The sequence below is a fragment of the Polistes fuscatus genome, unplaced genomic scaffold (assembly GCF_010416935.1).
Source record: "Polistes fuscatus isolate 324 unplaced genomic scaffold, CU_Pfus_HIC Scaffold4, whole genome shotgun sequence".
Classification (NCBI taxonomy): domain Eukaryota; kingdom Metazoa; phylum Arthropoda; class Insecta; order Hymenoptera; family Vespidae; genus Polistes; species Polistes fuscatus.
This window is the reverse complement of record NW_025113118.1, coordinates 5,128,474-5,150,747: the sequence shown is the minus strand read 5'-3', so window position 1 is coordinate 5,150,747 and position 22,274 is coordinate 5,128,474. Positions and strand designations below refer to the sequence as shown.

The 22,274-nt window shown below is 29.5% G+C and overlaps 3 protein-coding genes across 3 annotated transcripts; 2 read left to right on the top strand and 1 right to left on the bottom strand.

Moving 5' to 3' along the window:
* Window positions 1–9,155: 9,155 nt before the first annotated feature.
* Window positions 9,156–9,970, top strand: LOC122521204 (chymotrypsin inhibitor-like). Its single transcript, XM_043641729.1, has 3 exons — window positions 9,156–9,210; window positions 9,365–9,471; window positions 9,890–9,970. Exons 1-3 carry the CDS (start codon window positions 9,156–9,158, stop codon window positions 9,968–9,970), a joined length of 243 nt encoding a protein of 80 aa, XP_043497664.1.
* A 3,413-nt stretch (window positions 9,971–13,383) lies between these two features.
* LOC122520783 (chymotrypsin inhibitor-like) lies at window positions 13,384–14,514 on the bottom strand. Its single transcript, XM_043641041.1, has 3 exons — window positions 14,407–14,514; window positions 13,865–13,965; window positions 13,384–13,612 (listed from the first exon to the last, which is right to left on the bottom strand). The coding sequence occupies exons 1-3, from the start codon at window positions 14,456–14,458 to the stop codon at window positions 13,529–13,531; spliced, it is 237 nt and encodes a 78-aa protein (XP_043496976.1). The 5' UTR covers window positions 14,459–14,514; the 3' UTR covers window positions 13,384–13,528.
* A 4,084-nt stretch (window positions 14,515–18,598) lies between these two features.
* LOC122521060 lies at window positions 18,599–20,127 on the top strand. The gene is made up of 2 exons (XM_043641479.1): window positions 18,599–18,717; window positions 19,235–20,127. The coding sequence occupies exons 1-2, from the start codon at window positions 18,666–18,668 to the stop codon at window positions 19,549–19,551; spliced, it is 369 nt and encodes a 122-aa protein (XP_043497414.1). The 5' UTR covers window positions 18,599–18,665; the 3' UTR covers window positions 19,552–20,127.
* Window positions 20,128–22,274: the final 2,147 nt, after the last annotated feature.

The following is a 22,274-nucleotide window of genomic DNA, read 5'->3' as shown; positions in this document are numbered from 1 at the left end:
TTCCTAAAACGTTTTAGAGTCAAACTGGAATGTTGGAATGTTGGAATGTCCTTTCCCTCCGTTTTATAACTTTTACTTACGTATCAAAACTAACGTGTTCTATCATTTAATATTTGGGATTAACCGATATTGAGTTTTTTGTGAGATTGAAAAAAAAAAAACTGGTGTGTGTACTTATGTACGCACGTAAGAAGTTATACTTCTTTAGCGTACCAAAACGAATATAACCTCAATAACCTCAAAAATAACTTCAAAAAAAAACTTCAAAGAAAAAAAATAACCTAAAAAAAATAATTATTATTATATATATAAGAAAGAATAAAAAAACTGGTGTGTGTACTTATGTACGCACGTAAGAAGTTATACTTCTTTGCCGTACCAAAACGAACATAACCTCAATAACCTCAAAAATAACTTCAAAAAAAAACTTTAAAGAAAAAAAATAACTTCAAAGAAATAATTATTATTATTATATACATATATAAAAAAGAATAAAAAAAAGAAATAGAAAATATCAAAATATAGATATCAGTCCACACTAAATATAAGAGAGATATATTGAATTACTTCACGCGTCAACAGCCATGGCGCGGTTACAGCATTAGTTCTCGCTTCGATCATTTAAGTAAAGCAGCGCTGCGTATGATTAGTACTTGGATGGGTGACCCGCTTGAGAAAAAAAGGGGGGAAGAAGAAGAGAAGAGACAACTTCATACCGTATACTTGAAATCGCTTTGCCGCGAGTCGTTAAATACTTGACAAACTTCATGGTGTTGTTTTTCCAAAAGAAGTATAACTTCAAAAGTATAACTTCAAAAAAAATTAATAAAGAAAAGTTTTTACCCAAAAAAGTAAACGTGCGGAAATAATACACAATGAAAACAATGCTCGGTTATAATCTTCGTTAACTAATAACTTCTTTATTCTTTGAAAACATTTTCAGAATCCAATTGGGAATAGCTTGATTATTCAATTTTCACTTCCGCGTTGTCAAAGCAAACGTATATTACATCTTTCAATCCGTTAACTAAATATCTCGCGTGTATTATGCGTCGTATTTTTGAAAGATAAGTATCTTTTTTCTATTTCTTTTTTTTTGTTCCAACAGCATGACGCATACACGCGACATTACATTATACGAAAATACGTACATATATTTTTGAAGTGACGCGTTTATGCGACGCGAACAATTTAAAAGGTTAATCTTCGTTTTACGTATCCGTGCGAACCCCGAACGATCCTGGGTGTTTCGAATGAGATTGGAAGAAAAAAGAACAAAAAAATGAAAAATACAAAAAAGTAACAGATGAAAAAAAAAGAAAAAGGGAAAAAAGTTTTTTTTACGAAAAAAACGAAACGTAGGCATGCAAATTGCGCCCGAATTTTGGTCCGGGTGATTTTATTTTCCGGCCTTTTCTACGTCAGGGAAAGAGAACCGGAACGATGAATCGGGGGAGAAGGGGGACCCCCCGCTGGCCGTGATCGAGGGTCGCGGAACATGGTACTGGAAGGTGGGAGGAATGGGGAGAGGGGTGACGAGAGGGAGGAAGGATAAAACGTGGCTCGTCGAGGGTTCTCAAAAACGTTACCACCCCAGTCATTACTCCGGCATTAACGAGGGATGATTTTGCCTCTATCCTTCGCGGATTCGTCGCTTTATCGAGTGACGGAGGAGACTCGCCGGTCCTTCGCCGGAGGGGAATCCGGTCTATGCGGACAAGGAAAGAAAAAAAGAAAAAGAAAAAAAAATTAAAGGAAAAAAAAAAAGAAAGTCGAAAAGAAAGAAAACGAATAAGTCGCATTTTCCAATGGGAAAACGAACAAAGGTAAATCCGTTGTGTTCGATAATGTTGAATGAGTTCTATTCTTAAATTATGATTTAACGATGCTATTATTAAAACCAAATAAATAATATCGTTTGTTATGTTTCATTCACGTTGGACGTGTTGATACGAGAAATATAAACTTCAGGAATGAAATATTATTTAATGAATGTTCGAAATAACGGGTTTTACGTTACGTTTAAATAAAATACCTGGGACACACAAAGTTGGATAATAAAAATTGTTTAAGCGTGTAATACGTTTATTTACTTTTTTTGCAAAATGAAAGAAGAACTTACGTTTACGTAACAGTTGTTTCTTTTATTACTATTAACTTGTTTTTATATTTTTAATTTATCAAACGTACTTAATCATATAATCCTATATCCTTTAAAAGCCGATTTAATTCTCACTCGTTCTCGAGTCGATCAATTTTTTTCTTTACACCGGCTCTTACTCGTTAACTTCGATGATGATGAAGATACACGAAATCAATATCGCAATAACATTATCTCACGAGGAATCATCATCGTGTGAACGTTTCCATTGGTTTATTCATGTATATTAAATATCTATCATTAAGATTCTTATTGACTAGCCGAGATAGATGTATTTTTGTTTTGTTTTTTATATTTTATTCGAAACCGGTTTATAGTCAAAGAAAGAACAAAGGAATGTGTGTGTGTGCGTGTGTGTGTGAAAGAATTTGGCAACGTTCGTTGGGCCAACTGGTGGTCGGTCGGTCGGTTGTTTGCTTCGTGCCCGGAAACCACAGCAGCTGCGAGCCGTGCATGAACGGTAGAAAGGCGTCGTAGAACGCGAATTCGAGAAGATCGAGTTCGTTCTTCTATTTCTGATGTGAGTTCTATCTCTCTCTCTCTCTCTCTCTCTCTCTCTCTCTCTATCTATCTGTCTCTTTCTTCAAGCAACGGGACAAAGTGCGTTGGACGGATCGTTGATCGACGCAGTAAAAAGATAGCTCTTGCACAATTGGACATCGAAGCAGCCAGGGTCCTTGGACTCCATTCTGAAAGACGGTGAGACAGTCTTAATGTTCTTTCGATGCTAACTCGCGATCCTCTTACTACTCTAACTCCTTCGGAACGATCCCAGTGAAAGGCTAACTAACATAAGATAATGTCGCTGAGAAACTAGTCGAGTCAACCGAGTTCCATCTTTGACTTCCTTCTTTAGCGTGAAATACTTTTAACCGATAATAAAATCAACGCAGATAACGTTAATTATGTTATTTTTAATCTTATCAAATTTTATATCGGCATACGTTAATTGCACGTTATTTGATTTCATTTTTAATTGAAACGTTTCAAATAATCGCGATGATATTGTCATCATTTTGGGATAAAAATATATGACACTTTGTTAAATAATATAAAATAATAAATATACTCCGCGTCAAATTGTTTTTTTTAAGGAAAAGTAAAATAATTTTTCGATACGATTGAATTACTTTTTTTTCTTTTAACGCGGTACACCTAATTTTGTTTTTACACGAAATTTTTTCTTTTACACGATTTTGATTTAATACTATCGACCCACACATTCTAAGAAGATAATTTTGCTTTACCAGACGCTTCATCTGATACGAGTCAAAAAAAATGTATTTTTCGATAGGTGCAATATATTGTTTTTACACGTATTCCTTAGGAACGTATCTATCGTTTAAAAACATAATTAGGTGTACTATGTTTTAATAGCAATAATGATTAACAGTTTTATTTTTCATTACGACGAGTTAACTCATGTAAAACAGGTCAATTCTCATTGCGTTTATATATTATCAACATAAATCATGTGAATGATGAATTATGTAGTATTTAATACGTAGTGTTCAGATATTTATTTCTTACTTTATGAAAAAAAAAATATAAAAGCTGTGCAATATGTGCGTTACGTAACAATTTTCAAATTAAAATGAATTTCATTATATTCCAACAACGTTATAAGCATTTAAGTAAAAAAAAAAAAAAGAAAAGAAGGAAAACAAAAGAAGATCAAGATAATTCGTATCGCGTTCGATCTTTGTACTCCAGTAAATCATGATGGAAATAGCATCATTCAAGTTGATTCACCGTAGAACGAACGTGTCGTCGGTTAATCTTGCTTAGGCTCGATTTGCGTGCACGTTGTCGTGAGAAAACGGCAGGTTCGCGAACCTCGAACCAGTTCAAGGATACATACGTGCTGTCACGTTCGTATGCTAGCGCATAGAACGAATGGATCGATCAAGATTCCTGAGAAGACTATAGTAACTTGGCAAAACATTCGTACTATCTTTAAAACTCGTATTTGAAGAAAAACTTGATTCGTAACTCGTTAATAACGTTAGTTCAAATTCATTTACATAATTTAAATCCATTTTGTTTAATTCATTTTTGTGCAACGTTGTGTCGCGCGACTTCAAAGTAAACACGCTACGTGGACACGTGAATTTATATACTGATAAGAAAACAAAAAAAAAAGAAAAAGAAAAATAGATTTGTTCGTTTGAATCAGTTTATTTGATTCACTATAACGTCATAAAATTGTAACCCTCCGTCGGCATGATGGATTTTATTAAAGTCACTGGAGAGCGAGTTTTTTTCTCAGTGTTATCGTTGTTCAAAAAATCTGCAAAAAAGAAATGTATTAAAATTCTTTAGGTTTTCTAAAATATTATCTAATAATTTATATTTCGTTATTAATAATATTTTAAATTGAAAATAAACAAATATTTATTCAAACATTGGTGCCGATCCAAGGTGTCGATGGATGATTAAAATCGTACTTTTTGAAGTCAAATAAATGAATTAAATCAATCATTAAATCAAATTTGAATGTTGGACAAATTTGATTTTATGTTATTTTGATGTTAGTGTAACTTCAAAGTAACACAAATTTACGATTAATTACATTCGAATAATATAGTCAATTTAATTGAATTCAGTGGCGAAGAAAAATACCTGTGTGCACTTAAGTCGTGCGTACGTCGATCATCCCTTATCGTAAAGGGTTGGTAGGAGAAAAGAGAAGGATCGTTGTAGTCTCGGACGAACACCCTCGTACGTTTCTAACGCACGCATATGGCTACCGGTTGGCAGGTTTCCTTGGTAACCGTAAACAGGCGCTCCCTGAAATTTTATCACCGCGTTCGTCGTATTGCAGGTGGACCTCATCGAGCGGCACAGCCCTTTTTACGATCCACGTGGATGTACGCAACTCTGGGATCTTGTTCAACCCTTTTTTGCTTCATTTCTTTCTCCCGGATAAAACGACAGATAATAATACTTTGGAATAATTCTCCTACCTTTTCCTTTTACTTTTCGTTTTTTTCTTTTTTTTTTTAATTTTTTTTTTTTACTTTTTAAATTACTCCTCTCCCTCCTTCTCCTCTTCCTCCTCCTCCTCTACGAACAGATGAGTTTATTTTAATCTTCTACTTTTTACTTACTCCATGATTTTTCCACGAAATAGCACTAAAACGTTTTATCGTCGGCGTTCGACACCTCGGAAAAACCCTGCTCAAAGCTTTTCAATCTTCCTAATGGAAGTAGAAAACTTTCCTAAGTGTCGCGAATTTCCCCAAAACGTTTCGGACGATACACTGGATAAGGGAGTATCTAGCTCGACCATCTAGTTCTTCTTCTCAGAGTTCAATCCGATACGATTGTCGAATAATAAACATAATAGAAAATAATATTGAAAATCTGTTGTAAAAAATTGCGTTTATTTTCTTAACTTAGGTGAAATATAGTAGAGAGATATTTATCATAAATATTAAATTTATTCCATACACACACACAAAACTGTATTTTTATTCGCTATTTATAATATTTCTAAGGATTGTATTAATGTAATTTAAAAAAATAAACAAAAATTGATGTAAAAACTTGAAATTATATTAAAACTTCTAAAAATTAAAATGCTACACTCGAAAATATCGTACTTCATGGTATTGTATATATAAAAAAGAACAAAAAAAACTGGAGTGTCAAAGAGACAGACTGTTTAAGATAATTTCATTACCTTTGAATAAAATCTTCTCATTTTTCTTTTTCTTTGAATTAATAATCATGTTGAAAGAAATGAATTCATTTGAAATGAATAATGCAACTCGATTGTTGAATTAGAAAATTAGGTACATTAATTAGAAACTAAATGTACGGTATGAGAATATCATTAGGAAACTAAATGTAAATTTGGTAGATTTGTTAAGCACTTTATCTGTCACCGTTGAAGAAGAAGAAGATGATGATGATAATTTAAGAAAATTTACGAGAGAAGGAAGGAAGGAAGAGAATCAAGGAAGCCGACATTGCGTCGCGTACTTGAGGCGTTTTCAGTGCTGCACCTGCAGACCGCTCGAACGTTTTGCGAGTAAGCACGGCGGGTTGCGTCTTCGAAGGGGCTGTAATAATTATTTCTTCCTACGTCTCGTGTCTACGTGTCCAAACGAAAGGACGATTAAAACGGAAGCATCGAGTAATTAAAACCAGGGTGGATATAAAGTTCTTCTCATTTTGCTTGCATAATAATTCCATTCTACTGAAGAAGCCCTTATCGTCTCGTACGAGTTTCATCCAAATAATCTTACACGTTCGTTGGATACGTTTAATTACTCTCATTTCTTCCGCTCGTTTCGCATATTTTTATTGAAACAGCCATCTCTTTTTGTTTTTTTTTCTCTTTGTTTTTTAAAATCTGATGTACTCATTAACTTTTTACGTGAAGATTTAAATCTTTCAATAAATAATGACAGAACAGTTTCTACAATCCGACATGGTACTACAATTGATGCTGTATTTACACGATATTTAGATAACGATTCTACTAAACTATTTGTATCATATTTTAGCTACCATAGGCTTCTTGTAACTCACATGACCATCATAAACAGATCAACTAATGGACGTGAAATAATTACATTTCAATATATATATAGTATTATTGAAGTTATTTAAATTATTTGAATTATCAACCAATGTTTTTTATGCCACAAGGTTTTTCCTTAACGAACGAATAAAGTACTATACTTTGTAATATTGGCTCAACCAAGTGTTTTATTTTATATTTCTTATGTTAATTAAACCCTTCTGCTTCCTCATGTATAAATAAATAAATTAGATTATACTTATTAATTAAACCATTATCAATGGTATTTAATATCTTAATTTTATTTTATCATTTTATCGTCTTTTCGACAAATGTAGAGTATTATATTGGCACGTGGGATAATTGAAGTTATTTTTGAAATTATTGAGGTTATATTTGTTTTCTTATTTTTCCTATTTCTTTTCGCACGAATCACAATTCGCGTTTCTCGATGAAATGGCTGTCTTTCGGATATATTAAATTCTAGCACGGACAAATGGGAGTCTCGGTTTCGATTTAATATGTCCTTTTTTTTATCCGTTCACTTTTTCCTCTTTTTTCCTTTTTTTTTTTTTTTAATCATCCAAAGGAACGCGTTAGGTATTTCTGTTTTTCATTTTGTTCTCTTTCGCGTTTTAATTTCCACCGGCTCGCTATAAATTATATCGGATCTCTTTCTTCCTTTACCTTATTGCAAATGACAATGTTCGCGAGTATTGTAAAATAACGGGCGCAACAGCTTGTCGATACGATCGACGTATCGACGATATATTTGCTCGTATCACTGCCAATGTCTGTTTATTTGAACGGTATTCCTTTACCTTTCCCCAAGCTTTTTTCCTCCAGTCGAATATAAAAGCCCAAACAAGAAGTCGTCCTATGTTATTTTTCCTTTTTTCCTTATTCCATTATATGCGATATTCACTGCGAGAAAACTTCTCCACTCGAACGTATTCGACGTTCTTCTTTCTTGCAATCTCGGAAACAAGAAAGCGAATCATTCAGAAGCACCTTATTTATGTAAAAATTATTCCAAGTTTCGTGTAAAAGAGGGTTGAGGAGCGTGATGGGTTGGTTCCTTCGTGAGAAACGATTTATTGGGTATAAAAGGGGGAGATAGAAATTTAATATCCATCTAATAACGTTCATAAGATAATTTCACATTCTTATTCGTTCCTTTTTTTCTTTAGTTTTCGGGCTCAATTTATCTCGTAAAAAACAAAAGAAGATATCTCGCGACGAGATCGTCCGTTCGTCATTTTCCAAAATAAAAACGAGCAATCGAAATCATTAAGAAAAAAAGTTTGCGAGATATAATTTACTTTTCTTTTTAATTCGTTGAAATGAAATATATCTCGGAAGAAAATAATTTTTGTTCGGTTTTATCGTCGAGATTATTTTCAAATGTTTCGAATCGACGTATTTTTTAATCTCCATCTCGTTTAATCGATTTTCCGTTTAATCCTTACTTTTTTTTACGGATTACTAATTAACATTGGCGATCGCATTAGATTTCTTTTTGATGGGCTTACGCACCTCATAATATCCTGTTAAATTCCGTCGTCGGTGACAAATCGTTTTACGATGGGGTTCCGGATTTTCTTTCTTTTTTCTTTTTTCTTTTTTTTTTTTTTTTTTTTTCTTTATTGAAGAGTCCCTCTCTTGCGAATGGGGGGATCTCTGTTGTAACGAAGGGTACGATTTCCGTCGCGAGTTATTAACCGTGTCCTTAATTAATAAAGATGTTTAGCCGTGCGTTTAATCCGGCTTTGGCTTCGATGCCCAAATCAAACGAGATTTCGGAAGGGTTCGAACGTGATTCGTTGGTTATCCACAGGCTATTTCATATAATGGAGACTATTATTTTCCCATGTTTCTCTATTGGAAATTATCGCACGAGTATTATTGTAACTTATGTTAGAAAGTACGCTCTTTGATAGAAAATAATTCATTAGATTTATGTGATTTGATTTAACGATGATATCAAAATATTTTCTAACGTCAACGATGTTAAAAATTATATCATATGAATTAATTTTTGTTTTGTTTATTAGTTATTTGTTATTGGATATTATTATTATTATTCATACTTTTGACAATATTAAAAAATATATTCCACGCGATTTAAGCGATCATTATATAAACATTTGAAGATTTCCTCGTATTTAATTCCAGACAAAATTAATATAAAAGTATCAGTATCAAAAATACTAATAAATAAAAAACGAACAGAATTGAATTTGCATGAAAAAATAAATGTTTATCGTATATCATACGACTTAAAATGATACGAAAAAATGTAAAAAATACTGGAAATTAACTAAGAACGATAACGCGATAAATTTTGTGTATATATAAAGAGTACGTTCGAACGTTGTAATTAGTATCAGAATAAACTTTACTGGTAAGGTAAAACGAGAGACGAAAAAAAGAAACAATACGTTATTCCGATTATATCTCAAAATGTCGAACAAACTGATCATCCTAATTTTCCTCGTTGGCATAATCTACAGCACTTGTAAGTAGTTTTTTTTTCTACTAAAAAAGTCGAGTGAAAAACTTACAAGAACCGTGTCGATCGTGTCTACACGATTGATGTGTGTGTGTGTGTGTATATATATTTTAAATAAGGGACTCGCGAAACAACCTGTCACTTCTGTTGTTCTGTTTAGCTGCTGCCCCAGAGAAAAACGACTGCGGTCCTAATCAAATATTTGATTCCTGCGGATTGTCATGCCAGCGAACCTGCAAAAATCCTTCTCCAAATATCTGCACTTACGTGAGTGCTATTATTCGTCTTCCTCGTTCATTTGAAACACTTTGTATACAAAACGAGATATATGAGAAAACAAATATAAATGTATCCGTTCATCTCTTTTTTTTTTTTTTTTACATTCGAACAACATGGATATTCCAAAAATAGAATTTTCCAAATTTTTCTTTCTTTTCTATTTTTATCTTTTATATTATCAAGGTCATTCGTGTATTCTTTATAATTTTATGGGATTATTCATTCGTAGTATTATTTTTTGTATACTAAAATAAAGAATATTCTTTTGTGATTAGATTTTTTGGCTATTCACTTTTCAATTTGAGGAAAAAACTTTGTTTCTGTAGAATTTTCATTTTTCTCCGGCTTTTTATTTTCGCACAGACAAAGTTAATCGTTGAATTTTCTTTTCTTCTTTATTTTACAGGAATGCATTGCTGGATGTCGTTGTGTAGATGGATATGTTAGAAACGATAACAATGAATGTGTTTTGACGAAAAATTGCTGAAATGAATTAAAATATTTTCTAATATACTCTTTCAAAGATTTAATATGGAATTTTTTTATATTGATTTTTGAGTGATTTTCATGAAATAAAATTACAAAAATTTGTTTATGATAGACGACGTCGTTGATGTATATTATAGATCGAGTAATATTGAATGAATAAAATAAAGAATATTTAGTTAATACGAATAATAATCATTTTTTTATCCTATATAATAAGATGTGCTAGAATTACATATATGAATCATGGAATTGAATTAATTTTCTTGTTCTATAGATAAAACGTGAATCATCTCGTTATCTAAAAATGTGTCATGTGTTTTTACGAGCACGGTCAGGTATATATCATCATAATAATTTATCTTTCGTTTTCCTGATTTAAATTTAACGATCTCATGTTAGACGATTAAGTAACGGATTTACTGTAGTAGCACTATGAAGCAAACAGATGATGCAGCAAATCTTGCAGATTTCTGCAACGCTTACCTTCCATTATTCTTGTTTGTAGAATAAAATTTTAGATCTGAAGATTTTGTGATCTATCGAGAAACGTTTACTCGTTGATTAAATGCTTACAAAAATAAAGAAAAAACATTTATGTAATTTAATTATACTTAAACATATATAAAATCTTGCTAGGGGCCAAATACAAATTTTTGACGTTTAACATATTTACTTAAAGCACATGTACAAATTATGAGATCGATTTATTATACTTTGAAGAGGTCTACAAAAATGTGATCAGAAAATAAATACTATTTTTAATTATACGGATTTCATTATCAAGGCTCGTCGATCTGAAATTGTTTTTAAATCATCTAACATCGAACTTGAATTTCATTAAGTACTATCAGGTGATAAAAGTGACATCATACTAACCAGGAATAAAAGATTAATAGTGTAAGAAAGTGATAACAGTAATTTAAATTTTTGGTTAAATTTTTTAATTTATACTTCCTGTTTTTATATGTAAAATACGTATAACATATATAATATATTATATTTAATATATAATATAATAATATATATATAATTATTAATAATAATTAATTAATAATTAATTAATAATATAATTATTAATATTAATATAATATATATATAATTATATATATTATTATAATAATATATATAATTATTATAATATATATATTATATTTAATAAATAATTATATAATAATATATATAAAATACGTACTCTATATTTTTATCATTTTATGAATAGACCGGTATTTTTATGTTTTTTAAGATATATTTAGTTTTATTTTACGTTGAAATAAATGATTGAAGTATGCACAGTTTAGTTTGTTTTCGATTTACATGGTATTACGTATAAAAATCTACGATTTCGATTTACATGGTTTTCACAGGTACCTATCTTCAGTGTAAATCAGGGAATAGGTGTATATTTATATTTTTGTTCAATAATTATTAAATATTTTATCTTATTTTTTTTATACTTTATATTATCGATAGATATGCGATGACAATTGAAAATTAATTTGTTGTCGATAGAAAAAGTGTTTATATTATATCGATTATTCGAATCCCACATATCTTTATTAATCTTACATATATCATATATTTCTTCCAAATGAAGAAAATATTTGATGGTATATCGAACGTTTATTTGAAATTGTGGAAGATTAATTAACTTTATCCGTCTAGTTTATTTGTTTTCATTTACTAAGAAATATTTAAGCATTCAAGAAGAAATGATTTTTTATTGACGAAGTCCTTCAAAGTCGGATATGTTCGGGATGATATTTTCATCTCATGACATTACGCTCTATTTTTTATGGTGAGTATCCACTAGTTATCGATATGATATGTTTAGGTCATGCACTTTAACATCTCATTGATTAGAATCCGTTAAGATGAGCTAGTTCCTATGTTAAAAAAAATCTTCATATCTGTAAATAAATTCTTTCATACAAGATGAAAAATACAATCGTTCGGAGAAACAACGTAAATAATTTTTCCTTTAATTTGTTAAACATTCTTATCGAAAGTTTACTTAGAAATTATGAGACGTATTACAGATCCTTGTGATATTTCGTTCTACATTGAATTATACACTAACTCTGACGTGAGTGTGTTATTTTTATTAAAAAAAAAAGCATTACGTGTTTAGTTCCTTTCTTATCTTCGATTTTATTCGTTCTTTTGCTTAAATACGTGACATTTGTAATAAGCTTTATTACCGATTTAAAATGTGACAAAAAATTGTGAAGATAGCCGAACCTAGCCGAACCTTCGGTTATCTTCGGCTAAGTTCAGCTATCTTTCAAAAGGTTCGGCTATCTTGTCGTTTGCTATGCGGATGACACAGCCCTTTTATCATCGGGGTGGGACCTGGTACAAACAATCGAGAACGTGGAACAGGACCTCATCTACGAGAATTTAATAAAGTCCCTCTAAAAGTATAGCAAATTCTTAAAAAATATTACGATAAAATTCTAATGATTCTAATATGAATTTTGCATCGGATACAGTGCTCCCTTTGATTGAACACCAAATTTGAACACCAAATTAAATTGAAATATGTGAAGCAGTTGCATTGAATCGGCAACAAAATCAAAAACAGTAATTGACGCTGTATTTGAACAATTTATTGATCAAATTCAAACCAAATCATTTATTTTATATTTTAGTTAGTTATTTATTATAATCGAAAATATAATAAATTATTTTCTATGTTAGAATAAAAAATTGTCAACACCCACCACAGTAATATTATTTTATTAATAATACAATTCATTCAATTTTATTTCTATACTGTATTTAGGATACGGTTTAATTTTAAATGATATTTTTTCTTATACTGTATTGACTATAAATTTGTTTCTTTTTGATATTTTTATGAAATTTCTATAATTTCTCATAAGTAAAAATCAGCAGTTGTTAAATTCGAATGACGTAAGAGTTTTACTCAGAAAATTAAATAATCTCTTAAGAACGATTAGAATAATTTTCAATGACAACTTCGCGATAATCGACAGTTGCTATCACTTTATAAACTTAACAACTTTTTTAAATTTCTTCCGTTAATTTATTATGTCATATTTATCATATATACTGATAAATATAATTCCATTTTGTTAAGATAAACTGTGTGTACGCATACACTTCTAATCGATAAAACTTAGCATTTTTCTTCAGAAATAAATGATTATTATTATTATTATTTTGTCGATATTCTTAACATCAATTGATTCAAATGAACATTGATGATGTTTCGATGATTAGCAGGAATCAAATGGTCTTTCGTGTTTGTATCTTTTTTTCAAAGTATTTTCGTTATGTAACATTTATATCTAACAATAAGTATAAGAAATAGTAATGAATCATTTTTAATAAATAGATCTATGATATAATAAAACGATATATTTTATTTATATTAATACAATATTCATATAAGATCGAAAAAATGAAAAATATTTTAATAACATAAAATGCCGTAAAAACGGCAACAGGATTTAAGCTTAATATTAATTAATTTTAATAGTTGATGGCGTACATAGTACTACTCCCACACCACAATAGAACTTTTTTGTTCTATTTAACAATTTTGGGGACTAACGCATGCCCCGTTATTAGACTGTCTGAGGAATCCTGGTTTACATTGACAACCGATTATGCATTGCTGTAATTGGATAAATTATACGATTAAAAGAAATTCTTTTCAAATGTGATTACTTAACAAGGATATATTATTTTTAATTATTAACTAAGGATTTTATTTTTAAAGATGAGCTCACACATAGCAAACGTGCTATTAGATTATATCATAATCATGGTTGAGTTAATAAGATGTAAAATCCGTGATATTAATCGTCGATACTAACTACTAATATAAAATTAAATAATTTAATAAAATATTTCAATAAATATTTACCAAAGTACAAATGTCACTTTGTCTAACACCACAAGTAGGCTCGCAAGCTGAACCACAAGTCGTGAATTGTTCGTTTTCATTACATTTTTGGGATGGTGGTACTATGAAAAGAAAAAACATTTTTTACTTACAATTAAATATTTAAAAATCACTTTTAATACGTTCCCGTTTTATTATTAATTTTTCCAATCGAATGACTAATAATAGTTTTAATATTTCAAATAGTATTCGCGATATTGTTGGAGATTGTATAAAATTTCATTCAAATATTTCAAATTCAATTAATATCACCAAAACATTTCAAAGACATTTTCAATTAATTAATTATTTATCGATCACCATTCGTCAACAATTTGTCTCCGTTTAATAGACAATCTGTCAATTTTTTTAAACTTTCTTTTTTTTAACGCGAAGTATCAGACACTCTATTAGAAAATAATATTAGAGAAATCGTGCAACGGTTCGATTATTGATAGAAATAATAATCCAAGGTTTTGACATGTTAATTAAAACAAATTCATTAATTTTAAGAAACAACTCACGAGCAGAAGCGACCGCCACGAGAACAAGAAGAGCGAAAATAACGCGAGACATGGTTGCTATCCTTATGGTCTATCAAAACAAGACTGATATGCAGTATTCGGTCTCAGTCAGCTTATATACTCTTGACATCGTTAACATCTTTCGTAGATTCCTCTCCACATTTTGACTCGCCTTAAGTTTGTTTTTCTTATTTAATTTATTCTCGTCTTCTTTTTTCCTTTTTTTTATTTTCCCCTCGTTCGTTTCTGTCTTTCTTTCATACGTACACCAAGCATACACATATACAAATATACAAATATACGCATTCACAGAAATTAAACGTAGTATTCATATATATTTTTCAACACTTTTTACGATGACTAAAAGCATACACACACACACATACACCGGCACGCACACATGTATATGCCTCGTATTGTAAAAAAATCCTTGTACCTAATAGATCGCATTGAAATATACGTTTATCTGTCAGTTTTGTTTGTGAAATAAATCACCGAATACTTTTTTGATTTATAATAGGTTAACAACCGTGAAGATTGTGGTTTTTTTTCTTTTCTTTTTCTCTTTCATTTTTTTTCTCTCGTTTTTTGGGAGTTCTTCAATGAGAATTTCAATGTATTATTCAAAAATAACTTTGCAAAAATTATATAATTTTTTTTTTTTACTGTCAAGTAATATCACTTAGTATTATACACAGTTTTATAGTTTTTTTTTTTAAACGCGAAGTTTACATTCAAAGGTTATTACCAATACAAACACGTATATGTAATTTTATTTTTATCTCAAGGCTGGATCAACAATTATTATAAAAAAAATGTCATTTATTTCGGTCGTTTAATCGAATACGTTGGTAGGGAGTTTTACGAAAAAAATAAAAAAAAACATTAAATTTCGTTTATTTGATAATTACTTCGTCGAAAATTTGAATTTTTAAAACAACGACTTGTTATTTTGTAAATATTCTTGGAACAATAAAAGATATTCGAAATATTAAATAATATTTCAACATGAAATTCTTGCAAGACGATAAATGATAACGTTGCTAGTAAATTGTGTACGCCGGATAAGATAAATAGTATCGTTGAATTTTGAAGCGGTTAGGTCCATCGATTGCGTTAAGTTCAAACTAGAAAAAAAATGAGATAAGCATAATAATAAAATGATATAATAAATGAGATAAACAAAAAATAGTAGCGACAGATTATCGTAATATCGGCCTCGATATATTATAATTTATTTTCAAATTCTTTGAAAAAAAAGATTGAAATTTTTTTGTATTTTTTCTCTGATAAGGAAATAAATTCTTGGAACAACGAACATTTACATCCAAAAGAGAACACTTTAATCACTTATACAAAAAAAAAAAAGAAATAATAAAAGAATCAATAAAATCGTACAACTTACGATATTTTTTTTATTATTCGCGTTTTTTTGTTATAAATTCTTACGAAAAATTTGAAATTGTTTCAAGATGTTTACAGTTTAGTTTTACGTGTACATTCTTTCCTGGAATGAATTATTTTTTATACAAAAATTTTTTTTATTATTTCGTTGGCAATTTATTAATTCATGTTTATTTGCATTCGATGCATCATCGCGAAGATTATATTTATTTAGCGTACTGAGTGTGTTCATCGCATTCGATTATTTGCATTTCCAAATTGTCGACGTTGTATTCGACAAATATAGTTCCAAGAAAAAAAGATTTTTTTTCATGCCAAATTCTGAATGCAAATATAGCGAGGTGCTCATCAAATATGGGAAACTCCAAGTAAAGTAATTAATAAGTGTCATTGTGCGGATGACACTTTTTGTTTTTCGTACAAATTTTTATCAGCATTATCAGTCTTACTTTTCGAAGTAATGTGAAGAATACTATAACTTGATTTTCTTGATGCGTCAGAGTTTCGTTTGATATCAAATGTTTATAAAAAAAAAGAAACAATACCTTCAAATGTTATTATAGTTCAATTTAAAGTAAAATTATAATTTAAATTATTATACCTAATATATGGAAATCAAACATTGAAATTAAATATATTTTATATTACGTATATGAAATACATTTGAGTATATAATTACATTGCAATATAATAAAATAATTATATTGTAATTATATTGCAAAATGTATATTACAATATAATCATATATAAATATTATCTCATACAAATCGAATAATTTTGACAAAATTACAACGATTCATTGATTCGGCAAAGACATCCGGAACACACCCAAAATTTTATTCATGACACAGTATCTAACAATGTAACATACACGTCGTTAACATCTTTACGTGAATCAATAATTGACGTATAGTGCACGTCATCTCATTGCGAGTGGTTGAACAATTGTATAAATAAAACCTACGTTTGTGTTTCTAATTTTGCTTATATGCAATTGACACGACTATAACATTTTATGTTACGTTTCATAATATTTAGAAAATATACAAAATCAGATAATATTTTTTAATTTCTTTTTTTCATATATTTCATTAATTTTAATTATTTCTTTTTTCTATACTAAATGTGTCATTTATATATTGAAGAAATTAATTATTACTGTTATAGAATTAGGCGTCCGTACATATTTTGCTGTATGAACGATAACATTAATTGCGAAATTAATGCGTGTAATATATCTTGTCTTTTTAACTTGAATTAATTAAAATTCTCAAAAATCTCTTACCAATTTACTTGAGATATTAAATTCTCGTGTACATAAACATATTGCTAAAATTTCCCACTTTGTGTCTATATTATAAATTTCTTTATCAAACGTTTCCTCGAAAAAATACGCCAAAACAAAATGTTCTTCGGAATGAATTAATATTTCCGTTCGTTTTGTCTGTTGTGTTGAATAATGATATTCTATACTTTTTCTCATGAAATCCAAGACTTCCTGAGTATGTTTATTTAAAAAAAATATCATAATAAATTAAATACATAGACCATAACTACTTTGTACTTTTAATTATCGTTGATTGACGCGCGGAAAAAATGATTTTGTGAAATTACCGAATGTTTAAAAAAATATAAACGCATGTTATATTTTATTAAATATTAAATGATACAATTTTTGTGCGCGTAAAATTATTTCAAATGATTTCTAGGAAATGGATTGCGACAAGATTGTATTGTTTTCGGATTAATGGTTCATGTCAGAAATGGTTACGTTAATATTTTTTAAAACATATAGACAGTGTTTAAAGATGACAAACAAATTACACAATTACTACGAAACGTAAATGTTGCAGATAATTTTATTTATTTCATTTTTGTTGTTTTTTTCGATAATTCATTCAATGATCCTTCCTCAGCGTTAGTTTTTTCGATCAATTCGATAGTGAGTCCAATCTGAAACTTGACCTTCCTCTTCTTTCATTCTACTAAATTTATAATACAGGAAATAAAGGAAGATCGGTGTTACGTGAGAACATTTATGTTATATTATGACTCATTCCTTTGACGTCATGCTCGCGTCTTGTATATAATTAACGATAAGTTAACAAAACGACCAAAGAAATATATATATCTATATATAGAGAGAGAGAGAGATAGAAGTTAGTTAGTAAGAATGAATAGAAATTCGAAGAAGGTCGAACGAAAAAAATCATTGGGAAATCCCGTATTGGATTACATATACACAAACAGATGTTTACTAGGAAAAAACGTCTTTTGTATTTAATACTAATTAATGTCTATTTAAATAATAATAATTACTATTAATAATAAGTAATAATATTATATTGTTTTTATATGTGTAAAAAATAAAAACAAAATTAATAAAACAAACGAGTATATTCTATCGAAGAGAAAAAACGTCTGTTGTGTTTAGTTATCGTTTTTATATTTGTTTGTATATAAGAGATAGGAAAACACGTAAACATATTATTTTTAAAAATAATGAAAATATTACTTTTTTTAAGGTGATATTCTAAACTTGTCAGCGAAGCCACATATTTTTACAAATATAGTTAAGATTATATATAATAAGTATATTTGTATATTTTTACTATTCATTTACAAATATGGTTAAGAAAGATCTTTTATTATTGTATTAATTATAACAATTTCTTGTCGACAATTTATTCTCAAGATTAATAACTTTACTGTCAAGCATCCATTCTGCTTGCACGTAATATTATACATAAAAGATAAGTAAATAACATCTTAGTCATACTACACTATATAAGCTGATCGCACCTTCGGTATTAAACGTTACTTTTAAACAGAAGGAAACGATTATTTCTCAGAACATGTCACGTATTTTTTCTATTTTATTCGTCATTATGACGATTACTTTGTTCGGTAAGTAAATTCGAATAATATTCTTATATCTATATAAGAATAATATATATAATTATATATAATATAATATAATAAATATAAATAATTATATATAATTATATAATATTAATATAATAAATATATATATAATATATATAATAATATAATTCAGTGTTCTCGAAAATACCAGTACATATTTTACTAATATTTTTGCTAATCTTTCGCTTCATAAATAATTAATAATTAAAAAAAGAAACAAAAATAAGTGTCTACATGAATGAACGACACGAATACTGTTCGATCATTATAGAACACATTTACTTCTTGATCATACGTTTCGATCGAATTTATTTATATTACAGTTTTATATATTTAATTATGTATATTTAAATATTTATTAATATTTAATTAAATTATATTAATTAAATATTAATAAATTTATATTATTAATTAAATTATTATATTATTAATATTATAATATTATTAATTATATTAATTAAATATATTTAAATATTAAATTAAATTATTATATATTTAGTGAATGCAACAAATAAGCCACCGATTGTCTGTGATCGACCAAACGAAGAATATCAATGTGGTTCAGCTTGCCAAACACGGTGCACAACTCTCGGAGAGCCATGTCCTATCGTTAATATCGTAAGTGTATTACTAGGTCACATTACTATATTCTGCGTCATAGTAATAGCTTTTTTCATTTCATTTCAGAGATGCAACGATGACTGTTTCTGCAAAGAAAACTACGCTAGAGACGGTAATGACGTGTGTATACCTATCCCCAATTGTCCTCCTAAACAAGTAGAAACTACTCCCGCATCTTGTGATGCAGAACAGTGAGAAATAAATCTAATATAACAAATAATTCAATAAGAATCTATTTAAATGAAAAATCAAATATAAATGATGATTAAATGTATTTGAATGAAATAAATATTATCGATCTGTCTTAGATTTGTTTTTGATGGAAATCAAAATGATTCGATTAATACACGTTGGTTGATCGAAAATTAGGATAGTTTAAAATAGAATTAAAGGAGAAAAGTTTCGAAAAAAAGAAAATCTACGTCAGTAGCTAACGTTCCGAGCTATTTTGAAGGATTAAACAAGAACTTTCACCGGCTAGCAAGCCGACTGCTGACGAAGTCGTCTGCCGGCAGAAAGTCAAAGAGGCTTGACCACAGCCTTCAAGGGATGTTTCAATATTTGGTTCCGTAATGTAATCCGGCAAGAAGTCGAAAGTGCTTCGTGGAACATTCTCCAACTTGCCGACCGTTTCCTTTTTCCACCTCTCTTCGTTTTCAATTCTCTCAAACGTAATTCGTAGCAGTTTCAAGCATACGAATTCAAAAAACCGTAAAGATTCAAAACGCCTCGATAGTCTTTTCATTAAAACAGATTTATATTACCTGTCGATAAATTATAATCGCAGAATAAATGATTCATTTTATAATATATTATTGTAAAATAAAGTTAATCGAATAAATTACATTAAAGTTGTATCGCATAAACATTAAAGAAATAACTGAGAAATTGAATTTATCAAATTCGATTTAAAACGTCCTAGAATCTAAATATAAAATGAAAAAATTACATTACTATTCAAAACAACTTTATATATATATATATATGTATGTGTGTGTGTGTGTACTTAGATGGAAAAGGGTATATAAGTTTTAATAAATATAATAAAGAATTTGAAATAATAGCAAGAAAACACGCTTAAAAGTATTTCGTGGTTGTCATCGGGATCGTTCGTTCGTTCGTTCATTCGATTGGACGATGTTGGACGAATTAATTATATATATTTCGTGGGTGCATGCGTGCGTGGATTCAGACACATGCGTGACTTCTCGTTGATAGATGCATACATAATTTGGTTAAGTTCACGAATACGTGCACGGCACAGTGGAACAGTCTTAAAAGCGCCCGTAGGTGAAACGATCTGCGTACACATGCGCAAATATACGCAGAAAGTCCTACGATGCGTTTAGCTCGGGTTTTCGCATGCTCTGAACTCGACACGTGCGATTCCCCCGTTTCCCTGTAGGCTAAAAAGAGATGGAACTATCTAAAATCGAAGAGAGATGGAAAGAGAAAGAGGGTAGAAAGCACCCTGCCGGAGGGTTGCCTTGCGTATAGCAGGCATTTGTTTAATTGGGAACCGACATATCCCAGCGAAGCACCCTTTTCGAGATCGGTTCTTCCATCTGCATGATCATCACCAACAACGTTTCACAAAACTTTCGATTGCGTTTTATTTCTCTTCTTTTAATAATCATTTATATTACGTTTTTTTAATCGTAAATCTGTATCGTCTAGAAAGTTTCTTGCTTGTTATATTCTCTCAATGTTATTTCATTTCATTCATTTTTATTTGATTTTATTTTGTCATGTTAGGAAGTACGATCGATTATACTCCGTTACCGCTTTTCTCTATCATATGTTATTCCAAGTAAAATAATATAATATAAATAAATATTTGGTTTAAGTTAATAGACTCATAACTTTTCAATCCATCGTTGTTGCTTTAAATTCAGAACTTTTCAACTCACCCGTGTATACTTTTTTTTTTAATTAAACTGTTAATATGAATATATAATATGATAAAAATATATGTTTTAAACTATTTCCTTCGCTTTTTTTTATGGAAACGATTGATTATTAGGTTATATTGTTTACACAGTAGTATATGATCCTGATGGACTCTTACGACAACTGTGTAGAATTAAAGAAAAATCTGTATCCCGTCAAAATGGTTTTATCCTTCTAAAAAAAAAAGAAAGAATCTTTTGGGATAACCTAATGTTGTATAAAAGTATTTACATAATATAGAACGAGTGAGGCATAGGTACATCTGAAAAAAAAAAAACCCCAAGAAGATATAACTTTCTTTGAAGAAATATTTGTAGCCATGAAAAACATAATAATATGATAATTCGTTAAAACGTAAGTGAGCATCGGCGTTAAGAAAATTGAATATTAAATCGATGAACGTTTAACTTCACGTTAGAGAGTTACATACTCGGACGATAATTTATGCGTTACGTAATGCATAATTATTGAAACCGTCTTTCATCCGGCCGTCATGCTCCGTTCTTATCCTTCGATAATGGGATTCACTTGTATATTTTTTTTTGGATCATCTTTCTTTCTCCCATCGTTTCTATTCCTGCAAAACAAATAAATTAAAACGCATTTTACTCATCCTCTTCTCTCTCCCTCCCCCACCCCCACCCCGAGAAAAGACTAATCTCGTTTACAAAGCTCGTATGCACTTTAAGAAAAAAAAAAAAAAAAGGAAACCTCAATGTAATCGTATTTCGTCGAATTGTTTCCTTTTTATCTTATTTGCTCGATTCTATTAAGGTAAAAGTTTCTTCGTCATATTTGTAAAATAAACGTAAAGTATGATAGATCTAAATAAACAAGACTTTAATTCTTACTAATCTTTCAGGTAAAAATAAATAAAGATAACCGGTTTTTGTCGAGTACTTTACTGTATTCTTTTTATTTTACTTGGTACGTACGTTGAGCAATTGCCAAGGATAAATTGGTAGTGT